At 43.6% G+C, this 23,353-nt stretch overlaps 1 protein-coding gene across 4 annotated transcripts in view; it reads left to right on the top strand.

Annotated features, from left to right (window-relative positions):
- Window positions 1-562: 562 nt before the first annotated feature.
- Window positions 563-23,353, top strand: part of NFE2L2 (nuclear factor, erythroid 2 like 2) — a 30,454-nt gene continuing 7,663 nt past the window's right edge. The window contains exon 1 of one of the 4 annotated variants that reach the window (XM_032479753.1): window positions 563-784. In XM_032479753.1, the coding sequence (XP_032335644.1) occupies window positions 740-784 (45 nt within the window). In that variant the 5' untranslated portion in view covers window positions 563-739. Of the gene's footprint in view, window positions 785-1,268; window positions 1,959-17,671; window positions 17,695-23,353 lie in introns of those variants that run through there. The other 3 variants (XM_032479752.1, XM_006189171.3, XM_014562986.2) reach the window with 3 other exon arrangements.

The raw sequence follows: 23,353 nt of genomic DNA, 5'->3' as shown, positions 1-23,353 counted from the left end.
CGAGCACGAGCTCCCCGCGCGGTCCATATTTCCCCTGGGCAACTCCCACTGGCCCCGGCCCCAGCCCCAGAGGGGAGCCAAGGCGAGAGGGGCAGCGGCCGGTGCGCACTGCCTGGGGTCCCAGCCTCCGGCCCCCGCCCCCGGGGCTGGCGCCACTCTCCCGCGGTGGGGTGAGATAAAGTGGGGAAAGGTTCGGCAAGTCCAAATCATGGAGCGCAGCTCCGATACCCGCGCCTTCGCCGGGTCTCCAGGCGTGTTTGTTCCAACTGTTTAAACTGTTTCATAGCGCCCGAACCCGAGCGACCTTCGGCAAACAATTCTTAATCCAGCGGGCGGAGAGCATTAGCTGTATTTGCGAGGAGGGCAAATAGAGAGCGGGGACCAGGGAGCTAAGGCAGCCCTCCTCCGGGGACCCCGCCCGCCCGCCCGCAGCCCTTTCCCGCCCCTGGACAGCCAGCTTCTTGCGTCAGCCGGGGCGGGGGTGGGGGATTTTCGGAAACTCTGCCGGCGCAGCCAGCGGGGGAAGGAAGGGCCTGGGCTCTTGCCACGCCCTCGCGGGGCGGGAGGCGGAGCGGGGGCAAGGGCCCGGCCTGCGACTCGGGTCGAGTCTCGGAGAAAAGAGTGCTTAGGATCCCGGAGGAGCCGCCGCCGCCTCTAGTGCCGCCCTGTCCGAACCCTGCCTGGGCAGCCGGGACAGGGCCGCCGTCGGGGAACCCCAGAGCACGGTCCCCAGCTCAGCATGATGGATTTGGAGCTGCCACCGCCGGGACTGCCGTCCCAGCAGGTGCTGCCCCGGCCCTCGGGGCCCTTTGGTAGTGCCAGGACGGGGGCGGGGGCGGGGGCGGGAGAGAGTCGCGGTGCGGGAAGGACAGCCGCAGCCGGCCTCTCCTCCCGTCTGTGACCGGAGCCAGGACTGCTGCGGCCGCGCGCGCACTGGAACCGCTGCGCCTGCGCTGGGGCGGGGAGAGGGGAGTGGGGACCCAGCCCGGTGGTGCGACTGACCACGCGCCCGGGGTCCCCGAGGGCTGCTGGGTTGGAGTTGGGGGGCTACACCCACGCGCATGGGGCGAGGAGGCGTCTATAGCCGCGCCCTAGGCCGCCTGAGCTGGGACGCCGGAGCCCCGGCTAGCCCCCCTCCCGCGTTTGAGCGGCCCAGAGGCAGCCGGGCAGGAGGGGGCGGACGCTGGCGGTCTGAGCCGGCGCGGCCCGGCCCTTCCGGGGCTGCACGGCTCCCCCGCCTCGGAGCTGGCAAAAATGTGCCTAGTCACGGGGCCATTCTCGGGGGAGCTGAGGTCTCCTCCGGGCTGGGACTCGGAGCCCCTCTTCTGCCGCCGCCCCCGGCCCCACGAACTCTGCGGGCTCTGGCTGCAGCGCCATCACCCCGCTTGGCCGTCCAAGGGTGCTCTTTAGCCAAGTAATCAGTCCAGCCATCGCTGGACTAAGATCGCTCTTAGGCGTCTTGTCGAGAATGCCCAGCCCCCAGGGTGGGGCGGGAGGCGATCAACGAAGTGCTCTGCGTGCTCTGATGCCCCGACGTGCGGTGGCCGTATTCGGCCCAGCGCGCTACCCCGCCCGGAGGGAACAGTTCGGACTCAGACCCCGGGTCGGCCCCTCGCAACGCGCGGGTAGATGCCGGCGTGGGGGCGGACTCTGAGGTCGGAGTCGGCTGCGCTCCGTGTTTCTGGATCCTCGCACGGTGTCTCCCAGTGGCGCACGCCGCGTGCGTGGCCTCGGCCGCCGTGACAGTGGCCGGTTGGCTGTCACGGCGGCCCTCAGTTGGCCCTTTACTGCTTTATAGCGTGCAAACCTTGCCGCGCAGGGGCCAAGGGACAAGTTGGAGCTGTTGATCTGTTGCGCAATTGTTATTTTCCCCAGGGCGGCTTTGTCTTGGATCTAGCCTTTCAGAATTGCAATTCCAAAATGTGTAAAGCAGGATATTCTGTTCTGTGCTGTCAAGGGTAAGAGTTTCGAGTGTAAATTAGATTTCTATTGTTTTTAAGCTGTTACTAAGTTTTTTGCTTTCATATAGTCTCCTTTGGCTGCTTTATATGGTTTTGCTTTTCTGCAAAAAATCGAGAATTTGCCTCGATTTCTTAGCATGTTCTTTTGCGAGGGCAGAGGGTGGGACAGTTGTGTCTCATAATGCTTTGTTAACAAGTTCTGTAAATTGTCACAAAAGTGAGGTTTCTGTTCATACTTTGTAGGGACTTTTAAAGAAGTTTTTATTTACAAAATTTTTTGTTGTTGTTAAGTGGGTTCTTTGGAAAAATATTTGGTTTAAGGAAATGTGTAACTTATTAGAAATGGTAAATATATTCTCTTAAACGTCAAGTTTTAGACTGATCCTGAAGATCTAAAGTAAGGTTTTAAGCTATTGACAGTGTACTAATTGTGCTTTTTTTTTTTTTTTTTCTTTAAAGCTGTTTGTCTTGAACTTTCCCTCAGTAATCATTAGGATTGTATAACCCCGGTCCCCACTAGTATGAAGCAGTAAATTGTGCTTTCTGATTTAGCTGCAGTTCAAAAGTAATCTGTATAGCCATTTCTTTAATAATTTACATGACCAAAGGATATATGATACTAATCGACTTTAGTTTTTCTAAATTCAGGAATGTAGCCTAGAGTGTTATATTATTTTTAAATTTTTTTCTTCCTTTACTGTGTAAGTTAACTTTCCATATACAAAAGCAGGTAAAGCATCTGTACTGTTTCCTCTTTTTAATGTGAATTTTCCAGTTATGTTAAGGTAACGACTTTTCCACCTTGTAATCAAACATCAGTTTGCATATTTGAAGACTATAAAAAATAAAATGAAATGAAATTTAGAATCAGCTTCACACCTGTAACTCTAATTCATATTAAATCTTCGTAGTCCAGAAGGATTTGAACAAGGAGTCAAAAGTGGATTCTAGTGAGGAAGGTATATAGCTCACTGGTAGAGCACATGCTTAATATGCTCAAGGTCCAATCCTGAGTACCTCCATTAAAAAAAAAATAATTAGGCGGATTCTAACCTTTTGTCAAGGAAACTCCAGGTGTGAGATGGTACTGGGATAGTTTTTCAACCTCTGTATGGAGGAGGTGTTGAAGGGCAGTAGGGAGAGTTTTAGATTCTATATTTCCATTAGGTGGAAGGAACCATCCATTGCTTTTTTCAAGGGTGTCCTGTAGAGAAACGGTATTTTTGTATATGAGGGATGAAGTTGATCTTGGACTAGACAGATAAGATTATTTTTAAAGAAAAATAGGAGAGGCTACTCATCTCCTGAACGAATGTTAACCAAAGAACAACTTGACTTTTCAGATATGTGAAAAGTCTCTCGGCAGATTGTGGAAGATTGTAGGAGGATAAATACATAATAACTTGGGTCATTTTGGAATCTTTCTTTCTTGTTGACTTGGGTTTTTATAAACAATGCTGCAAAAAACCAAAAACCTGACTTTCTTTAGGATTACCAGGAAGAATTGAAAGCCAAATACTCTTTTTTCTTAATATTTTTATTCAGGATGAATTATACTTGCAGAACTGCATGAGTAAAAGAACTCTCCAAGGACTATAAGCACATTTATTTCTGGGAATTTCCTGTCTACTGGCTGAACACACTTAAAGGGGGTTTTGCATAAATAATATTTACTCTTTAAATTTTCCTTAGTCTGGGATTAACTTGTCAGTGTAAACTCTTGGGTTCAGGAAGAATTTGGCACTAACCAGCAGCACGATAATTGCTTCACACACATAATTTCACAGTAACCGCATGGGAAATACTATTATCTCCAGTTTCTAGGTGAGGAAAGAGGCCTAGAGTGGCCAAGAGTCCTGGTTAAAGTGACCCGGCTATTGAGTGGTGGAGGTGGGATTCAAACCTAGGTAGTCTGACTTCAGAGCTACGTAGAATGACTCCATTTCCAAACTGGACCAGGACTAGTTAAACTATAAACAGGAGGAAATTCTCACACTTTAAAAATGGTTTAAATTGAAAAAAGCTAGAAGGACAGACAGGAATTAAAAAGATTAACCTCTGTACCTTTTCCACTTACCAAGAAATTTAATAACTGTGTGTGAGTGGGTAAATACATGTCAATGGAATCGCCCCATGGGAGCTTTTTAAGGCAGATGTTGAGGCCTGGTGGGGTTTAATTCAGAGAGGCTGGGCCTTTTTTTTTTTTTAACATAACAATAGTTTTAAAAATTCCTGCTATTTCAGCATTGTCTTAGATTCTGCCTCACATTTTTCAGGAACGGTTTTCCTTTTTCTTAATTCAAACTTTTTAGCTACTGGAGTCTTTTGTTTCCCTTGTTAGTTGGTATATTCCCATGTTCCATTGGCTCTTTTTATTTTGAAGTAGTGATCAGAAGTAAGTTTGGTAGTGCAGATGTAGGTGTATATGTTGGAGAGTGGGACAGACCTAGTTAAACCAGGTTGAAGGAAAGTGGGGAGAATTTGAGTTGAAAACAGCTGGTAGAAATCTGTTGGTTCAAATTAAACACTAATCTACTTTGGCGTTTCTGAATTGAAGCAAGAAATTGAAGAGCGCAAGTCTGTCTCATCGAAGTTAAAGGGGTTTTGAGAACAGTCGATTTCAGAATTAAATACTTTATTTTTTAGTCTTATCGTTAAATAAATTGTTTTCAGAATTATTGTCTTAATTATCTGAGATAAGGATACTGCAGGATTTCAGTGGATGATTTGCCTAAAAGTTGTTCTGAGTAAACCCAGGGTATTTAAAAGCCTGGTCCAGCCACTTCTGAAAGTTTGCAGCAGTCTGTTGCACACTAGGTTACAGGAGGACAAATTTGCACATTGCTATTCAGCCCTTCACCTATGACTGTGTGTCTTAAGTTTATTGTAAAATGGAGACTGGGGTTTATATTTTGATGATGAGATTTCAGGAGTTTTTAAAATTTCATTGCCATCTGCTTTTAAATATGCTCCAACAAACATTTATTAAATGGGCTCTAAGATACAGGCTAAGGCTTCTTTCGTTGATATTGGTATATTTTCTGGAAAGGAAAGCAAAAATATGTTCAAGTGCATAAAATTTACATTCCTAAACAGTATTAGAAAAACTCAAGTGGTCTTACATGAACTTTCCCTGCTAAAATGAAACAAGACTAGGTGTGTTGAGTTGAGGTTAATGGGTGCTTAGCATGCACAAGGTCCTGGGTTCAATCCCCAGTGCCTCTATTTAGAATGAATGAATGAATCAATCTAACACCCCCCACCCCCCAAAAAAACCCCCACAAAAGCAAAAAAATGAAACAAGACTGCCAAACAAAATCCCACACTGACAAAATTGGGAGTTTTCTCTGTCAGCCCCTGCTACAGTTAACACTTTTTAATTGTTAGGATGAAGAATTTTAGGGACCACTGAGGATGAGAAGCACTTTTAACCTGTTGGTTTTATGGCATGTGTCATGTTAACACTTGTGTGTCACAAAGCCTTACATACAAAAAACCTTTCCGTGTATATGTGAGCATGTAAGTTTATTTGGTCCAAATTCTGGTAGAAGTGAAGACAAATCCAGGTTGTAAGAAGTATTTAGAGCACCGAGACCATCGTTCAAAGGCCCTGTTGATAAATGAGAGTCATAATCCATCAACAGCCTGTGTTCTGAAGGATTAAAAAAATTCCTTGGTGATGCTCAGTAGTCATTCCTTTCTCACAAGCTTGGCAGTTGAGACTCTGGGGCCTGTGGTATCGGCAGCATACTGACGATCTGAACTCTCCAATGCTTTTCTTCAAGTCAGATTGGGGAAGAAAAGGAAACTATTGGATAATTTTGGCTTCAAAGCCTCCTTCTGAACCTAGAGTTTTAATTTTCTGCATTAGACTATTCTCTTTAATCTCCTTTAAAATTTCTGCTGTTTGTCTTAACTACAGTTTTTTTCCTCTACAGCTAGACTTTCTCAAGTTCCTTGAGAACTGGGCATAGGATTGATATTTCTTTTTTTAACAGCTTTATGAGATAAAATCCCCAAACTGTATATATAGTCCACCCATTTCAAGTGGACAGTTCAGTGAGGGAGCATACGAGAGTGGTACAAGCATCACCACAGTCCATTTTAGAACATTTTCATCGCCCCAGAAAAAAAACCCCATTCCCATCAGCAGTCACTCCCCATTTCCCTTCCACTCCCTTAGTTCCTTGTAACCTCATCTATTCGCTGTCTCTATGGATTTGTCTCCTGGATATTTCATAGAAATGGAATCATAACACATGTAATTTTGTGTGATTGGCTTCTTTCACTTAACATGTTTACCAGGTTTGACCATGTTGTAGCATGAATCAAACGTATTTTTTTATTGCTGAATACTATTCCATATGGATATACCACTTTTTTCCTCCAGTCATCAGTTGATGGACTTTTGGGTTGTTTCCACTTTATACATAATTTTTTTGTTCCCTATAGCAATGTTCCTTAAAATTTGCTGTATGTTAGAGTCATTGGTATTTAAGATACTGATGCCCAAGCCATATCCTTCATTAAATTAAAATCTCTGAGGGTGGGACTCAGGCATCAGTAATTTTTCAAGCTTCTGAAGAAATTCCATTGTGCAGTCAGTTTGAGAATCAGTGCCCTGGAGAATCTAGCTCAGTGCTTCGTGCCCATGGAAGGTATTTACATAGTGATACAGACAGTCTGGTTAGGATGTCTTAATTCATGAAAGGATGTGTTTTTATATTTGATCACTGACCTTCACAGCCTTATGATTAACACTTAAATCAGGGAACTGTGTTTTAAGGTGCCTGGTTAATGTTTGAAATTCAGTAAATATAACTTGAGCTCTTTAATCCCTCATGGCGATTTGAGTGATGATTCTGTTATTAAAAGATTTCCTCCAAGTGGGTCAGTAGAATTTTTCTGTTTCCTTAGGAGTATGGCCTGGAACAATGCACAATGTAGATTATTTGGGAATCACATAGAAAAGGCAATGAGGACAGAACACAGACATGGGAGAGGGTGGAGAGCCTGGAGGCCAGGCCAGGATACTGCCCTCCTCTCGGAAGCTCTGAGCTCTGCATTCCTGGGCCTCATCGTCTTCCTCTATTAAAAAAAATAAAAACCTGAAATCTACAAGGCCACTTTTAGCAACTCAGCATTTTGATTTTCTGTATCTGCTCGGTAAAGTTAGCTTCATATTCTGAGCACAGTGGTTATCGTTTGTATTCAGCTGAATGGTTTCTTGTTTACATAGTTGGATACTGGGGCTAACTTCCGAATTTTGTGTGTGTGTGTGTGTGTGAGTTACACTGCAGCAGTCCCACTTGAGGGTGTGGTTCAGGGCTTTGTGAAGCTGTCTCAGCCCTGTCTTGCAGACAGGGTAGGAACAGGCCCAGCAGGGAGTGGGCGCCCCCACCAGCCACGGCCTCTCCCCAGTGTTGCCAGGCCCCTCTTTTGTGCAGCCCAATTCCTGTCCTGCCGTGGCCATCACCCCACCCCATTGGAGGGGTCCATTCAGTCTCCCCTCGGGAAGCTGCCTGCTTTTCAAACTCAAGACATCAGTAATTTGAAATTCTTTTAACTTGTTCCTCCTATTAAATCCTATTTAAGATTTAAAATACAGTATTCTCTTCTTGTTTTGCGCTGAATATATGTTTAAATATCTTAAAACAGAAGAGTTTTGGTGTTAACATTTAGGCCATGTGCAGTGCACACTTGTGTTTCAGTGAATCATTTTTCCCATTAAATGTACTTTTCCCTTTTCAGGAATGTAGCTGATGTTTAGGGTGGGTTAGTACCATCTCCTCACAGCTACTCCACGCCCCAGTGTCTGTGTGAGGCAGGGACGGTATTAACTGTGTATGTAGGTGGTCTGCTGATAAATGGAAGAGAAATTTGCTTTACTCCAGACCTGACAGTCTTTGATCTGCTTTGCTTCAGCACCAAATTGTAATAGCACATGTGGATGTAAAACCCAACCTTTTCCCAGCCAGAGGGGTTAGAATACAGGGAGATATGATTTTGCGGGTTCTGCTGCCTTCCATGAACAGAATAGGAACGGGGGCATGACCCCTGACGGCAGTGCACACCTGTGGCAGGTGCCCGAGGGGTGACTCAAGAACCAGAGCTCCTTGCTGGTCTGTTTTACAGCCCTTGAGTTGGGGAGTCTTGCTGCTGTGTTGTGAGAGTGTTGAAGAATCATGAATTTTTTTGACCTAGGGCCCCTCCCCCATTATTTTAACCATTATAGTCCTGGTCATGAAAACCACCAAAAATAAAAACTGTCTGTTTTTTTACTTGCAATAGGAAAAATTGCCAATTTTCGAAGAAGCCATTTTTGTTTTTGATAATTCTCAATGCAGCAGGATTAACTAACTATACATTGAGAAACCAGCCACTAAGGACAGGACCAGGACAGTTTGCTTTGTGCCCTCGGGCTCCCCACCCACCCCCCAGCTCCGGTGTTCTCCCTCTGCTGGTTCTAAGCTGAGACCAGGTGGAGAATGAGAACCATCCTGTGGGTCCAGGTTCTTTCTTCTCCAGAGACAGAGGTTCACCCTCTGCTGGAAACTACTAGTTGCGTGCTTGGGAGAATCCTTGATGCAGTGGATTGAGGTGGTGGGGGTTGGGAGTGTAAAGGGGAAGAGTTTGGGAAGAAAAAGAAACCTAGTTCAAAGGATTCCTTTTACTGGACCTGGGAGGGATACAGCTTTTTGGACTCTGTAAAACTTCAGTTTGTTCTTCAACATGCACTTAGGTCGTCCTCCATGTGAGAAAAGGAAAACCACTTTTGAGTATTTACTTGTGTTGTAAACACTCACTCTCTTTAGTTCTTTTAACAACTCTGTTAAGGTAGGTTTTGTCATTATTGAGAAAACTCTTTGGAGAGGTTAAGAGGCCATCCAGAGTTTGGTTGATATGGGTGATGGAAGAGCTGAGAAGTCAGACAGACAACCCAGAGATGCCCAGCCTCAGGAAGCCACTTAACCACCCCTGGGGCTGGAGAGATGGAGGAGGTAGAATTTCAGGACTGGGCCTGCCCTCTAGAAGCTGGCATGTGGCACTGAGATAGGAGCTGGGACCATGGAGAGGGGGGCCCTTCCTCCTACCCTCCAGCATCTCTCCTGTGTCCCCTGCCTCTCTCTCCTAGACCTTTGGTGGAACATAGTTGGAAGCCCGTTGGCGAGGGAGCCTGGGGACGGAGCCAGGGCAGGATGGACAGGGATCTGGAGGCCACGGGCAAATGACCAAAGCAGTTGCATAGCTGGTAAGAGCTAGAGCCGGGACTGGAACCTTCTTTGCCATCCAGGTCCTTGTACTTTTCTCCCAACCATCTTCTCAGGAATCTTAGGTCAGACCTGGTGCTTTGCCTTTGGGGCTCTTGTCACACCTGCTTGGAGGTGAGTTGCATGGGAATCCCATAGACCATGGGGCCTATTTTATTCTGACTTTCACGGAACATTCTCTGCTATGTATTGCCTCTGGTTAGTGGAGCGCACGTGTGTGACCACAGAGTAATTCAGTACTATTGAAATCTTAGGAATTCCCCTCGAGTGCAGATGGAGGCTCCACGTAGGGAGTTTCCCAGGTTACATAAATGTTCCCACTGTTGGCAGGTTCTGGGTCTCCTGCCCCCATGACGTGCCCCTGGATGCCAGGGCAGGACTAGTTATATGTGGATGATTTTGGTGTTGCTGAAGGACTTGGGCCTCTGGGTCTTGAAATTGGGGAGGTTCAGAAGGAGGGAAAGCATCTTAAGAGCTCGGGAGACCTCACATTTCTTCTGTCGATTCTAATAAATAAAGCCTTTTCTCCCCAGAGATGTGGGTAGAAATGACTCCTTTCATGTGTCCCTGTGGGACTTTGGCAGCCTGGGGCTCCAGAGTGCACGTCACTTGCCCTGTGCTACAGGTTTCCAGAGTTCACTCGATAACAGCACAGTTGTGTCGTAAAGCTTCGGGGACCGCGTGTGTGTGTGTGTGCACGTGCTGGCAGAGATAATAATGGACACTGAGGAAATAGTCTTTCATTTTGGTTCACGTTACCCACTCGCTTGCCACGCTGTGGAGAGAACCAGCCTTTTGATGCTATAAGACATCAGAACAGAGACAATGACAGTTTCATGGGCAAGAAAAAGCTAATATTTACTGAACATCTGCTGGTACTGCACTAGGTCCTGGCCCTGTTCTCTCTTACTTGACCTTGACAGTAAACCTGTGGTGACGGCAGATGCTCACCCTCATTTCACAGACAAGGAAACGTATTCAGTTTAAAGAGGTCAGGTAACTTGTCCAGGGCCATCCTACTCTTGGTGGCAGAACGGGGTTCAGAAGGTCCGAGCTAACTGCTCTCCCTTCCCTTCTTTCTTTCCTTCCTGGTCTAATGACTAACGGTGTTTTCTTAGGTGTAAAGAAGGCGGGACTCCTTTACAAAGATGAGTTAGTGTCCCCGGCTTAAGGAGCTCACTCTGTGTTTATTAAAGGGGGTGCCCCTGGCAAACCGACTAGACTTCTCTTCGGAGGATTGTCTCATGTGATGGGATATTTAGCGTCATTGTGACCACCAAGAAGAGCCGCCCTTCCCTCATCCTCACACACTTCCAGTTGCTCCTAGGTGGTGGCGCCAGCCCCAGTGGAACTGATGCACTGACTTCTAGAGACAATTTGAAATCTCAGGATATGAATGCCTTGTTCTTTGCAGGGAGGCAGGTCCCCACAGTCTTCTCAGATTGCAGCCTGTTCATACTGGGCTAGTGCGAGCGAGGACAGAGAAAGCGATGAAAGCTGTAAAGCCAGAGGGGCCAAGTACATTTCATTTACTCAGAGTGTCCGGTCCTGTAATGCAGAGTGGTTTTATTTGATGCGGTGATTGTTACTGCTGATGTTTACCATTTCTCCAGCCTGTAGCTGCAAGGAACCGGTCCTAAAAAGATAAACTAGACTTTTTTTTTTTTTCTAATTTTCAAGGTGGAATTAAAAGTCATCTGCCATATCTCTGGTTCTTGACTACCTTTTCTACTGGGGACTTTGAAGAGGTCTGGGTACTGAGGGGAGATGGTAAGGGAGGCTACAGGATAACAGAAGAGGTTGAAATATTACGGTGATAGGTTACCACTTTAGAGACAAAGTCTAGAATGAGGGGAAAGTGAGGTTACCCACTTTCCTGTCCTTTTTCTATTATTAGCTATTTCCCTCAAAGAAAATATACTTAATCAGCATTTATATTGACTAACTTATCTTATCCAGGTTCCAGATTCTTTAATGGATATTTGAAAATACTGCCACATTTGCTCTTTGCAAAAAGTCAATTTTGTTGTTAACTTTAAGGGGTGTGTGTTTATAGTTCTTAAGGTATAATATTTCGTTTTTAGTAGAGTACCCCAAAAATAGTTTGACGTATTATTATCACTGTGAATGAAGTTAAATAATTTTACTGTGGCTAGTAGTTGGGTCATAAATTATATTAAACATGGTACCTTTGTCACTTAAGTAATTAGAACTCTAGCCTCACACGCCTTAGGTATACAATAAAAAATAAGAGTTCTAAGCCTGAATGCAACTTACTCATTCCACAATTATTTATTGGGTATTAACACGCCCTAGGGAATGTTCAGGACATAAAGTTGTTTTAATCTTCCAAGATAATGTAGCAAATATATTGTCCTACTTGAAGGACATTTGCTTCTCAAATTACCCTCTCTCCTAATTAATCAGTCCCTTTGTTCTTTGTACACCTGGATTATAGGGCATGTTTCATATCATGAGTATAAATTACATCTTTATCTCTTCTGCTTAAGGTGCGACTTCCTCTAGGGTAGGAACTGTATTTTTAGTCATTTTTGTAACTCTGGTGTCTTGGCACTGTGCCTGGTACTTATTTAATAATTGCTCAACAAATGTGAGGGTGAGTCTGTTACTGCCCTCTAGGAACTTGGTATTTATATAAGCTCATTTGTGATATGTGACAGTGCAGAGGAGAAAATGTCTCTTCCAACTGAGGTGCTCAGAGAGGACATCCTGGAGGAGGTGGAGCAGTGTCCACAGGCGAGTTGTACAAACGAGTTGAGGGTGGGAGTGCATTAAAGGAAGGCTGAAACCAGACATGAACTGAGCTGACCTCTGTGGCCTTGTCCTCTCCCAACCCCAACCCTGTCTTTTAGTCTTTGAAGACTGAAATACTTCTTTTATAATAACACCCCCTAAGTAACTCTAGCCTTAAAAAAGGTAGAGTGGTGGGGAAAGGGGTGGGGAGAGGGCTAAATTAGGAGTTTGGGATTAACAAGTACACACTTCTATGTATGAAATAGATAAACACAAGGACCTACTGTGTAGCTCAGGGAACTATATTCAATATCTTGTAATAGCCATTAATGGAAAAGAATCTGAAAAAAATATATATATAGCTGAATCACTGTGCTGTACATCAGAAACTAATATTGTAAGTCAACTATACTTCAATGAAAAGAAGAGTGGTGAAGGGAAGGATCTTCTATAACATCCACGAGGGAGATGACACAGCTGAAAACCTTTTACACCTACTGCCCTTGGTGGCTCCCGTGCAATGTCTGATATATAAATAAGTGAGGAGCTTACCTTCTATTTTTCATATAGTAGTTAGACCCAGAAACCTCCCAATTGGATGTGTCTTGTGTTCATTTGACAGCTGCAATAGGAGTTGAATTTATTAACAGCATTGGTACCTGACCCCCGGCTTGTCCTCTGTATTTTAAGGGGCGTTCACATACGAAAAACAGTTCTGTGAGGACAGGTATTACATCTCAGTTCTCCCTGACTGGCCAGAGCCACCCAGACGGCATGTTCGCAGGGAGCCTCAGCAGGCCCTACACCGGGGGAGGCCTGAGTTATTCTGAGTAAGAGTCTCTGTTATTTGAGTGCTTCTGTAATATAAACCAGGGTGGGGTCTTGTTGTCAAGAGGGGGTTCTTCGAGCAAAATCACTTCCACCTCACCGTACTTCAGTTTCCTTGCTCCAGAAGGGTGAGGATTATAATGCTCCCTGCCTTGCAGATAAGTGTGAATGTATGTGAGCTCATGGGTACAAATGCTTGTGATGCAGCAAAAATGGGGAGTGAGAGGAGGGACGTGTCCCAGGTCTGAGTTGAGTCCCTGGGACGCGCCCTGCCAAATGAGGGTCCTTGGCTTCTCAAGAAAGAATTCAAGAGCAAGCCATAGCTGAGCAAAGGTAAATTTATTCAGAGAGACACATACTCCATAGACGGAGTGCAGGCCGTCTCAGAAGGTAAGAGAAAGGCCATGAGGTGCGGGGTTGGGTGCTTAGTTTAAAGTAAAAGTAGATACACACTTGGATGGCAAGGGAGTGAGAGGCCCAGGGCATACTCATTCCATAGACAGAGTGTGGGCCATCTTAACTCAGAAGGGAGATGGCAGCCTCAGCATGGGGTCAACTAGGAGAAAAAAAAAAACAAACCGAGATGGGCCACTAGGTGTGGGGGTTGTTAGTTTTTACGGGCTTGGTAACTTCATATGCTAGCAAGTGGGAGGAATTATTCCATCTACTTTGGGGAAGGGGCTGGGATTCCCAGGAATTGGGCCATCACCCACTTTTTGACCTGTTATGATCAGCTTTGACAATACCCTGGCAGCTGTGGGAGTGCCTTTAGCATGCTATTGTATTTTAATGAGCGTATATTGAAGCTCAAGGTCCACTGGGAGTTGAATCTTCCACCATCTTGGTGCTAATTGCTGTGTCATTCTTTTCATGGTTGGGCCTTGCCCCCTTCTTTCTTGTCTCACTTGGAAGAGTGCTGAGCACACAGAAGTGCACAGTAAACGGGCCATTATTACTATGACTTAGATTGTGTCGTACTTACCTTTACTTGGATTTAGAACATCGGCACCGTGATCTTTCATTCTCCAGTCTTAATGTGAAGGCTCACCAGGTACCCATTGTCCTTACATACTTATTTATTGAGTTAATTGAAAAGATTTACCTAAAAATCCTATAGTGATTTTTCAGAGAATGAACTGTGATGTCTCTACTACTTACCATTTCCTTGTTAAGAGGTCCAAATTGCTGCCTGGGGTTTGGCCACAACAGTGGGTACTGTGCATCTTCAAATGTTGTGTACATCTGAAAGCAAGTGAGATGTAATTTCCAAACTCAGGATTAATTCATATCTTTAGTTGGAAGACATAGTACTTTCCCATCACTTAAGCCCCTTCTACCCATTCTTCAGATGACCTTTGCAATAATCTGGTAATTGTGTGGCTCAGTCACTTCAAGGTGATCCATGTAGCCATTATGAGCTCTGTTTGTAACCCAGACTCATACTAGCACCTTCAGGTCACTGAAGTAGCTTTTTGCGAATAATTGCTAACAGTATGAATACAACCTAGTGTACTTGGGAAGGGTTAATGTTCCTATTGTATCCTCAGGAAGTAATTTGCAAAACAGCGGAGTTTGGTTGGATAAAATTCCCCACTGAGGAGTGTGGAGGGCTCACTCTGTAGGTCCCCAGAGCTGAACTGTCACTAGCCACTTGTCACCTTTGAGCACTTGAAAGGGAGCTGGTCTAACTAAGAATCTGCATTTTTAATTTTAATGAATTGTGATTTTAATTTAAAAACAGAAGCAGGATAAGATTTTTCTATTAAATATAACTTTATTCTGGTGGGACTACATTTCATATGATCACATCACAAGAGATTTGTTGTGTATGCTGTGTGTCTTTGTCACTTCTAATATCTCAGTAATTAAAAATTTTGGTTACATGTTAAAACAATTTTTTAGTGTATTGGGTGAAATAAATGTTTAAATTAAATTCACTTGTTTTTAAGTCCACGAAAGATTTTTAAATTACACATGTGGCTTGCATTATATTTCTGTTGGACAGTACCACTTTAGAGCATCTGTTGCAGGTAGCTGAAATTAACTTGTTTTAAAATTCAAAATTAGTTTTCAGACTTATATTTTTGACTTTATAGAACCAGAGGTAGAGGGAGGGATCTTAGGGTTGACCTAACCTAACCCTATCCTTTCACAGATGAAGAAACTGAGGTTAAAAGTTACTGTGAAATGGCATGCCCTAGTCCCAGTTGGAGACCAGAACCTGATGATCTGATAGCCTGCTGCTTTGGGTCCTGGTTTACTTGGTGTTTGAAGCATAGTGGGCGCTGGGCAAGAGGGCTGCAAAGAACTTAAAACTTCCACCAGATCCAGACCAAAGAAAAGGCCTTTGAAAAGAAATTATTTTCAGGCAGTGAGGACAAAGATTTTTTGTGCAGTGCCTACCAAGGGACAGGGTGATCGATTCCATGTTTGACATGTATTTTTGTCGGACAGTATAATGATATTTTCATGAGGAATAGTAATTAGGAACAAATAATTCCCACAATTTGTGTGAACATTTACTTTGGAAAACTCCATACATCTGGCTTTCATATTTTAAGAAATTCTTTTACCAAAGCTAGAGATTTAAAATCAGACCTACACACAGCTTTTGTCCTTGAGAAAAAGACTGAGAGCTTCACTTCCTGTGTTTAATGTTTAGGTAGATTGCCTGAGATCATTTGGTAAAAGTTCAGGCCTGATTTGTAGCACTGTTTTCTTATTAGCCAGACTGATTTAGAGGGGGAGGTATAGCTCAGTGGTAGAGTGTGTGCCTAGTGTGCAGGAGGTCCTGGGTTCAATCCCTGGTACTTCCATCAAAAATAAACCAACAAACAAACCTAATTACCTCCCCCCTCAAAAAAAATATTAAAAAAAAAAACTGATTTAACACATTGATTGCCAACTGTGGATTGGGTGCCTCTGAGGACAAACAACTGTCACCCAGATTTGGGTGACGTGGCGATCACTATGTTAAAGGAAGGAGCCACTGACAACTGCAGTGAGCAAGCACCCTTAGAGCGAATCAGAATTTCAGTTCTATTTTGAGGAGTGGAGGAGGAAAGGGAGGCATTGTGATTTACTCAACTGTGATTTGATTTATGGCTCTGCCATCCGGTTTAGAGAGGCTGCTTCTGCTGCAGATGCAGCTGATAAGCCACGGACCTTTGATATTGAACCTTTCTGAACCCGTTTCTTCATGTCACTAATCTTCACACAGAGTAGCGTGAGGATCGAGTGACAATATGATGTAAGCGGAAGTGTTTTGTGCTCTGAAAGCACTACAAGTGTAAGGGCTTTCTTTCTCCCAGGAGATGTAGAACTGTTTCTGTAACTGTTTCTCACTTGGTCTTGGTGAGTCCTTGGATGGGTCAGTCAAATTTGGAATGTGGGTACACGGCCTTGACCCCATGATTTGGGAGTTCTTCGGGGTCCGCTTAAACTTAGAGCCACTTTTGCTCTTTGTAGGGGAGACTTAGCTGTCTGAAATCAGGGCTTAGAAATGGGAGGCTCTTAGTCCTATTGTATTGAGCATGGGCACAGCCTTTAGACCTTTAGACACCACCCAGGGCTTAGAGTTTAGGAGTAGGGAAAGGAAAGTTCTCTGCAGAAAAATGCAGGACCCAGACTTCGATCATACAACAGAGTTTTATAGGCTGTTAATTTGGCTGTAGGGTTGAATGCCACACAACAGTTTTGTACAAGTCTGTTTTCAGAGTAATTCCTAATATTTCATGAATTTAAGGAACAGACATTGCAATAGGAAAGTGTAGTTTGAAATCTGATTTTTGTCAGTTGACCAGATGACCCCTCCTGGGTTCCACTCAGTCAGACGAGATCTAGGGCCAGTTACCCATTTAGCATCTCTGAGCCTCGGGATCCTCATTTATAAACCTGGGCTTTGAACTGTGGTCTCCAAGATCCTTAGTCAGTTGTGTGTGCTTAATGTAATTTAATGGCCAACAGACATGTTCCTAAGAGACACATTCCTAGACAGAATTCCTTTTCCTGGTCTTTAAAAAGCTGGCAGATGGGGCAGCCTTGCTGGACTTGCTTTTTCTTTTATAGATTATATTCCATTTAAAGTTATTTTAAAATATTGGTTATATTCCCTGTGCTGTACAATGTATCCTTGTAGCTCACTTATTTTATGCATAGTAGTTTGTAATTCTTAATCCTCATCTCTTATTTTGCCCCTCCTCCTCCCCTCTCTTCACTGGTAATGACTAGTGTGTTCTCTTTATCTATGAGCCTGTTCTATTTTGTTACATTCGTTTGTTTTATTTTTTAGATTCCACACATAAGTGAAAATATAACAGTATTTTGTCTTTCTGTGTCTGACTGACTTCACCAAACGTACTACCCTCCAGGTCTATCCATGTTGCTACAAATGGCAAAATTTCATTCTTCTTTATGGCTGAGTAGTATTCCATTTGTGTGTGTATACATACACACATACACACCATATCTTTATCCATTCATCTGTTGGCAGACACTCGGTTGCTTCTATATCTTGGCTGTTGTAAATAGTGCTGCATTGAACATTCAAGTGCATATATCTTTTCAAATTGTTTTTGTTTTCTTCTGATGTATGCTAAGAGGGGAGTGAATTGCTGGGTCATATGGTAGTACTGTTTTTAGTTGGACTTGCTTTTTCTTTGAAGTTTATCTTGTCATTTAGAGGCTGGGGTTGCTGATTTTGCCTGTCATGCTTGAGTGTTTCACCTGTTGAGACTTTGCCCTGTCTGTCTGTGAGCACCATGGCCTGTACGTTTCTTGCCCCTGCAGATGTTTTGCCAGCTGCAAAGGCACCAACCAAGGTTGGCTTGGCTGGATGTAGACTGGAGATGAAAGAAATGCTGTTTGCTGGCCAACTGACTGTATGTACAGTTTATTCTCCTCTGTATCTTTAATTTTTATTGTCTTGTCTTTAAAAATAGTGGAAGGGCTGATTTTGAAATGGTTCTGGAATTAATATAGGAGACATTGTATTAAGAGTTGCTGTGTATCTATTGAGTGGGTACCATGTGCCAGTATGCTTCGTGCAAGATGTCAAGGGGAAAAGAGTGGGGAAATGGGCATCTTGCATTACTGGTGAGGATGTAAAGGGTTCAGCCTCTGAGGAGAGCTATTTGGCAATATCTATCAAAATTAAAAAAGCATAAACTCTTTGACCAGCAATTCCACTTCTAAGTATCCCACAGATAATTCTTACACATTTGTGAAATGATTTATGTACAAGGATATCCATTATAGCATCATGTGTAATAGCAAAAGATTAAAAATAACTTACAAGCCAGTGAGGGACTGGTTAAATAATTGTATTATTAAATTATATTATTATTATATTACATCCTGATGATGAAATACTGCTCAGCCATTAAAAAGAATGGAACACCTCCATGCCCTGATGTAGAACCATCTTGGAAATGTATTAAATAGGGAGAAATAAGTGTGGAACACTGCGATTATATGCTACTTGTGTGTGTGCCTGTGTGTGTGTGTGTGTATTTAATAGAATATCTTCCTAAGAACACACAAAAAACTGATGCCACTGGTTGCCTTGGGAAAGAGTAACTGGGAGGGTACTTTTGCAGCGTTTTAATTTTATACTATTTACAGGTGCTCTCTCTTTAAAAAAACATTCTCATGCCCTGAAGGAGTTTGCTAAGTTTAATCAGACCATTGTAAGAAAGCTGAGATAAGATACACAAAGTTCAGGTAAAAACTGGCTTGATGGGAAAATTGATTTAAATGCTAAGCTCTCTATATGCAGTAGACTGGATTTGCCCTGAGTTGGGACAGGCAGGCCTGAGCTTCTGCAGGGCCAACTTCCAAGCCTTGGTGTCCCACCCCAGGAGAGGGCACGGGCTAGATTAGTCTATAGACCTTGTCCTGTGTTGGTGGGACGAGCCCACAGGCTCAGAATTAGTTGTGGGTTGGGGTCCTGGTGCTGCCGCTTGCTGAACATGTGATTTGGGACAGGGTTGCTTGATGCCCCAAACCTAAATGTGTTCATCTGTAAATGAGATAAACTACCCTTCTCATGCTGTGCAGTGAGGCTCCACTGCCTGCAAACACTCCTGCGGACCAAGAAGCATTCTGCTAACACCCTTGAAATAGGAGCTGCGGGACACCTGGAGGCTGGCAAACTGGAGCCAGAGGTGATAATTAAAAAATTAAAGTGAAGCAAAAATGTATCTTTTTCCCTCTGACAACTTGGCACTAGTTGTTAGATGTAAAATTATTAAAGTAGACAGTAGTAGTTTTGGAATCCTTGGCCTCTAACCTTGGGGAAAGTGATTTCTCTAGACCTGTTTCCCTGTTTCAAAAATGAAAGGGGCTGTCTGCGTACTCTGGTCCCCCCCAGTTGCCGCGTTTCATGACATTGTGGCATTAGTGTAATTCCCATCTTGGCTGAGATAAGTCATGCTGACCAAAAAGTCCACATGGGAGGAGGAAGTCTCTGAGAATTTTCCTTGTGCTGGAGAATCTGAGCCTCTGGGGGAAAACACTGCCTCCATCAAGAGAGGAGACCAAGAAGGCAGAGTGAGTGGAGATGGATTGTTTGTCTTCTCTACCGTTTGGGAAAACCCAATTTAACCCTTGTTTAGTGGGTAGAATGCTCATGGAGCTGTGATGGGTGTACTCTGTGTCACCTGTCACTCCTCTGTGAGGTCTTCCTGTGCAGTTTAGTGACACTTCACTCTGTGCTGCCTTGGCTGCTACATGTGTCTCAAAATTAAGATCAGAGACAGTCCCTTACTTATCTTTGTGTCCCTAGCACCTTGCACAGTTCCTGGCACCTGAGAGGTGAGCTACACAAATGGCGTTGGATGGGTAGATGGAGTAATGATCCACTTAGGTACGTACACTGATCTCATTAATCTTGACGGCCACCTTTATTTTATATATCACCATGCTGGTAAAGTGCTGTTTTAGCCAGTAGCTCATTATTTTGAGAAATATTTCATACTTGAAAAAGTTCACAATAAAAAAAAATTAAATAGGACCCCTTCACTGAATATATTTTAATAGGATATGGGGAAAAAAAGCTAAGTGTTTTAGTCTTATATTACAGTATATAATATACACATATCTAAGATTCATCACTGCCACCCCCACGGGCACACAGGTCTTTGGCTAGCAGCAATAAACAGTGTATAGTACTTACTTGGCCCCCAAGCCGGGGTGACTGTCCTGGTTCTTTTCTTTTAAACTTAATTGTAGGCAATGACATCTGAAAAGGAGCTGTAAGATTGAAATAAATACTTTGTTTTTGCAAATGTAGAACCCACTGAGGGTGAAGGATCATTGGGGAGTCTGGAAGTGGCAGAAGTGGCTGTAAGGAGCCCCAGCGGTCCGAGTGCTGGAGCAGTGCCCTCCCTCACGGGGCTGCCCTGTGGGAGGAGGATACACGAGGGTGAGCACGCAGGGCTGCTTCATCTCAAGGTGGACATCTCAGCTCCCTAGGTAGTCCACGCTTGGTTAATTTCAGTGTATGTTGGCTAAAGTGAGTTAGGGAGTTAAATCCAGTGCTCCGGAAGATTCTGTTGGTAATATTGGTAGGGGGAGGTATTTTTCTGTAGGATCATTATGATAGTGATGGAAGACCTGCTCACAGAGTGCCTTTCACTTGGGGAGGACAGCATCCAGCACTGAATACATTCATGGCTTGTTCACAGAATGGGGAAGAGATGAGAAAAATGTATCCTGAAGTGTGTTTATCAAAGCAAGCTGTTCTCTTGGCAGAGCAGCAGTTAACCCTTGGATGAGCCCTCTGACTGGGGCCCACCCAGCAGCAGCAGCAGCGTGCTCAGACACAAGTGACCGAAAATAAACTCTGTTGGCATTTGGGTGTGAAACTTCTCATGGGGAAGTTGGAGCCATGAACTTTCTGTAGCAGTGGGATCACCTGCTATCTTGGAAATTAACTGTCTTTTCTGGTTTGTTTTTGGCCAAATGTGTGTGACGCTTGAGAAAATCATAGTCCGAGTTCCTATCCTATTCACTTTCCAGTTTAGCTTTATCTTTGCATCATGCCTTGTAGTTTTACATACAGGCATAATGGGTGAGAGTTCCAGTAAATTGGCCGGATCATATTTCTTAGATTGAGTCACTGCTGAGAAACTTGTTTGTGAACAGGAAACAGCTCATGAAAGTGTCTGTACATAGTAACAAACCAGACCTTGAGGCAACTGGACCTCTTTCTAGTTGAAAGACAAAAGGGTAGAAAGATGCGTCTGTAACCCAAGGAACAGCAAATTTGTGGTCTAGGGTTTTAACTTGTTGAATAATTCGTCTCTTGGTATGTACTTGAGAATTTTCATGTTGTTAAAAATTGCTAGTTATTGAAGATTGGGGAAATAATCCTTGGTGAGATTTCTCTAGAAGGGAAACTTGGATTAGTGGTAACTATTACTACCTATTAGGAATCTCTGCTGACATATAAACCGGTTGCTAGGCCAGTTATTTTTAAAAATGAAAGTGCAATTACATAGAAATTAACCCGGTGACATTTACACTTGGCCTAGATGACTGTAAGGCCCTTTCCATCTCTAACATTCTGTAATTCTCTCCTTCTCTCTCTCTCTCTCTCTCTTTCTCTCTCTCTCTATCTATATATATATTTATATATTTCTTCGGATCTTTGTTTTTAATCACCTGTAATATTATTATAGCAATATATTCAAATTATTATAACAATATAATAAAAAGTTAGCAAATGAGTCCAGTGGAGTCAAAAGTACTTGAATGTGGGCAAACTGTAAAGAATAGCCTATCATCTCGTCTGTCATGTCTAGAATTCCAAGAAAACAACTAGTGTTGCCTTGTGTGTCTTCCTGGGATGAAGCAGTAGGAAAGAAGCAAAGAGAAGTAAATAGGAAGATAAATATTTATGAAATATAATAGTCGTCAGCGAGAGGTATTTTAAAAACACACTTGCTTGGTGTCATTTTACTTGTGAGTGCAAAGTGAAGCCTTGTGAATCAAGATCTTTGCTGTTGTTTAATCAATTCTTCAGAATGCAAGCATGCCCTCGGTTGTTTCTGTAACCTCCTATAGCTCTTGGCTTGTTTTATTATACTCTAGTGGATGATAGGATGTGATTCATGTTCCATCTGGATTTGCCGAAAAATATTTGAGCAGCTTTTGTGGAAAAAAAAAATCAAACCAGATTTTGCTTTTAGGTGAACAGTATAACCATCCGGGCATAATATAAAGAATGAAATGTATGAAAGAAAAGCATTCCTAGGTGTAACTTAGACTCCAATGCTAGCAGTTAGTATTTGGATGAAGGGATCTCAGGAGGATAAACTTTAAAAGAAGATGTATTAATTATAAGAAGGAATTACTTGAGACATTGTCTTAAGGCATATACTGTTGAAAGTGAGGATCAGTTTTCATTTTGTTTACAAAGTTAGTTATCTGTGCCTTTTTTTTTTTTTTTCCCCCACAATTTATTGGTGAAATTTGTTTTTAGAGGAAACGTCCACCACCTTCCTGTTATCCTCTGGACAAAGCAGAGGATGGAAGAGGGAAGGGAGGGAAAGGTTGGGAGGTGCAAGCTTCATGTACACATTTGAATGCGTATAATAGAAACCATTTTATGTTTCATTTCAAATATTCTTCCAAAGCCTTAGTTTAGGGAATTGCTTCAATTTAGGAGGAGATCGTGATTATCTTTGCTTTATTTTTCCTGATGCTGTTGGATGACCTGAGCTTGAATTGGCTTGCAGAAGACATATTTAATATGGGATTCTGTGTTCATGGCCTTTCTTATTTGTTTATCCTGAACAAAGATGTTTCTTTTAAAGTGGTATGAGTTAATAGTCCAACTTCAGATTCCCATAAAACGTGTAACACATTACCCAGATGGCAAATGATGATATATATACATTTTCAATATGACTGTTTCCATTGGGCCAGATGGTGATTTAACACAAATTGTCAAACATTTATGTTTCTTATTAAATTGGCTTATTTTGTTTAAGCCAAGCTAGTGACAAAATATGGAACACATTCAGGAATCATGAAAGGACCACGAAAAAAATTCAGCCCCTAAGTTGCAGACGCATTTGCTCCATATGGCCTGTGAAGGCTCACAGCCATTGCCTCCATTGCCCTCAGGACACTCTTCCGTGAGCCTTAAGGAAACACCTGATGAAATGCTGTACATTCCTCTGCCTCCCCAGACCCTTCTTGTCTGCTCTCTTGTGCGGCAGCCTTCCTCCTCGGGGCTCCAAGGGGAGAAGGCAGCCGTGCTTCCTCAGTGCCTTGGGTGTCTGTGGCAGAGTAGCTGAGTTCCTCCTTGGGGCTTTTCCTTCCACACTGTCCATTGTCATGCTTTTATATGTTGTGGGCTCCACCCGGACTATTTCCTCTTAGATGATTCGAGAGCTTTGCAAAGAGAGGGTCATTTGTGGCTTAAGTCATGTGCCCAGTCACAGGGCTTCTTGAGGACAGCTCACTGCCTGGTGGTCAGCACAGAACACGGTTCTGGGCCTGCGGGGCTCCCCACCAATGAGTCTTGGGTGG

The sequence above is a fragment of the Camelus ferus genome, chromosome 5, assembly GCF_009834535.1.
Source record: "Camelus ferus isolate YT-003-E chromosome 5, BCGSAC_Cfer_1.0, whole genome shotgun sequence".
NCBI lineage: Eukaryota > Metazoa > Chordata > Mammalia > Artiodactyla > Camelidae > Camelus > Camelus ferus.
The sequence above is the reverse complement of the archived record's forward strand: the minus strand, read 5'-3'. Positions and strand labels throughout refer to the sequence as shown.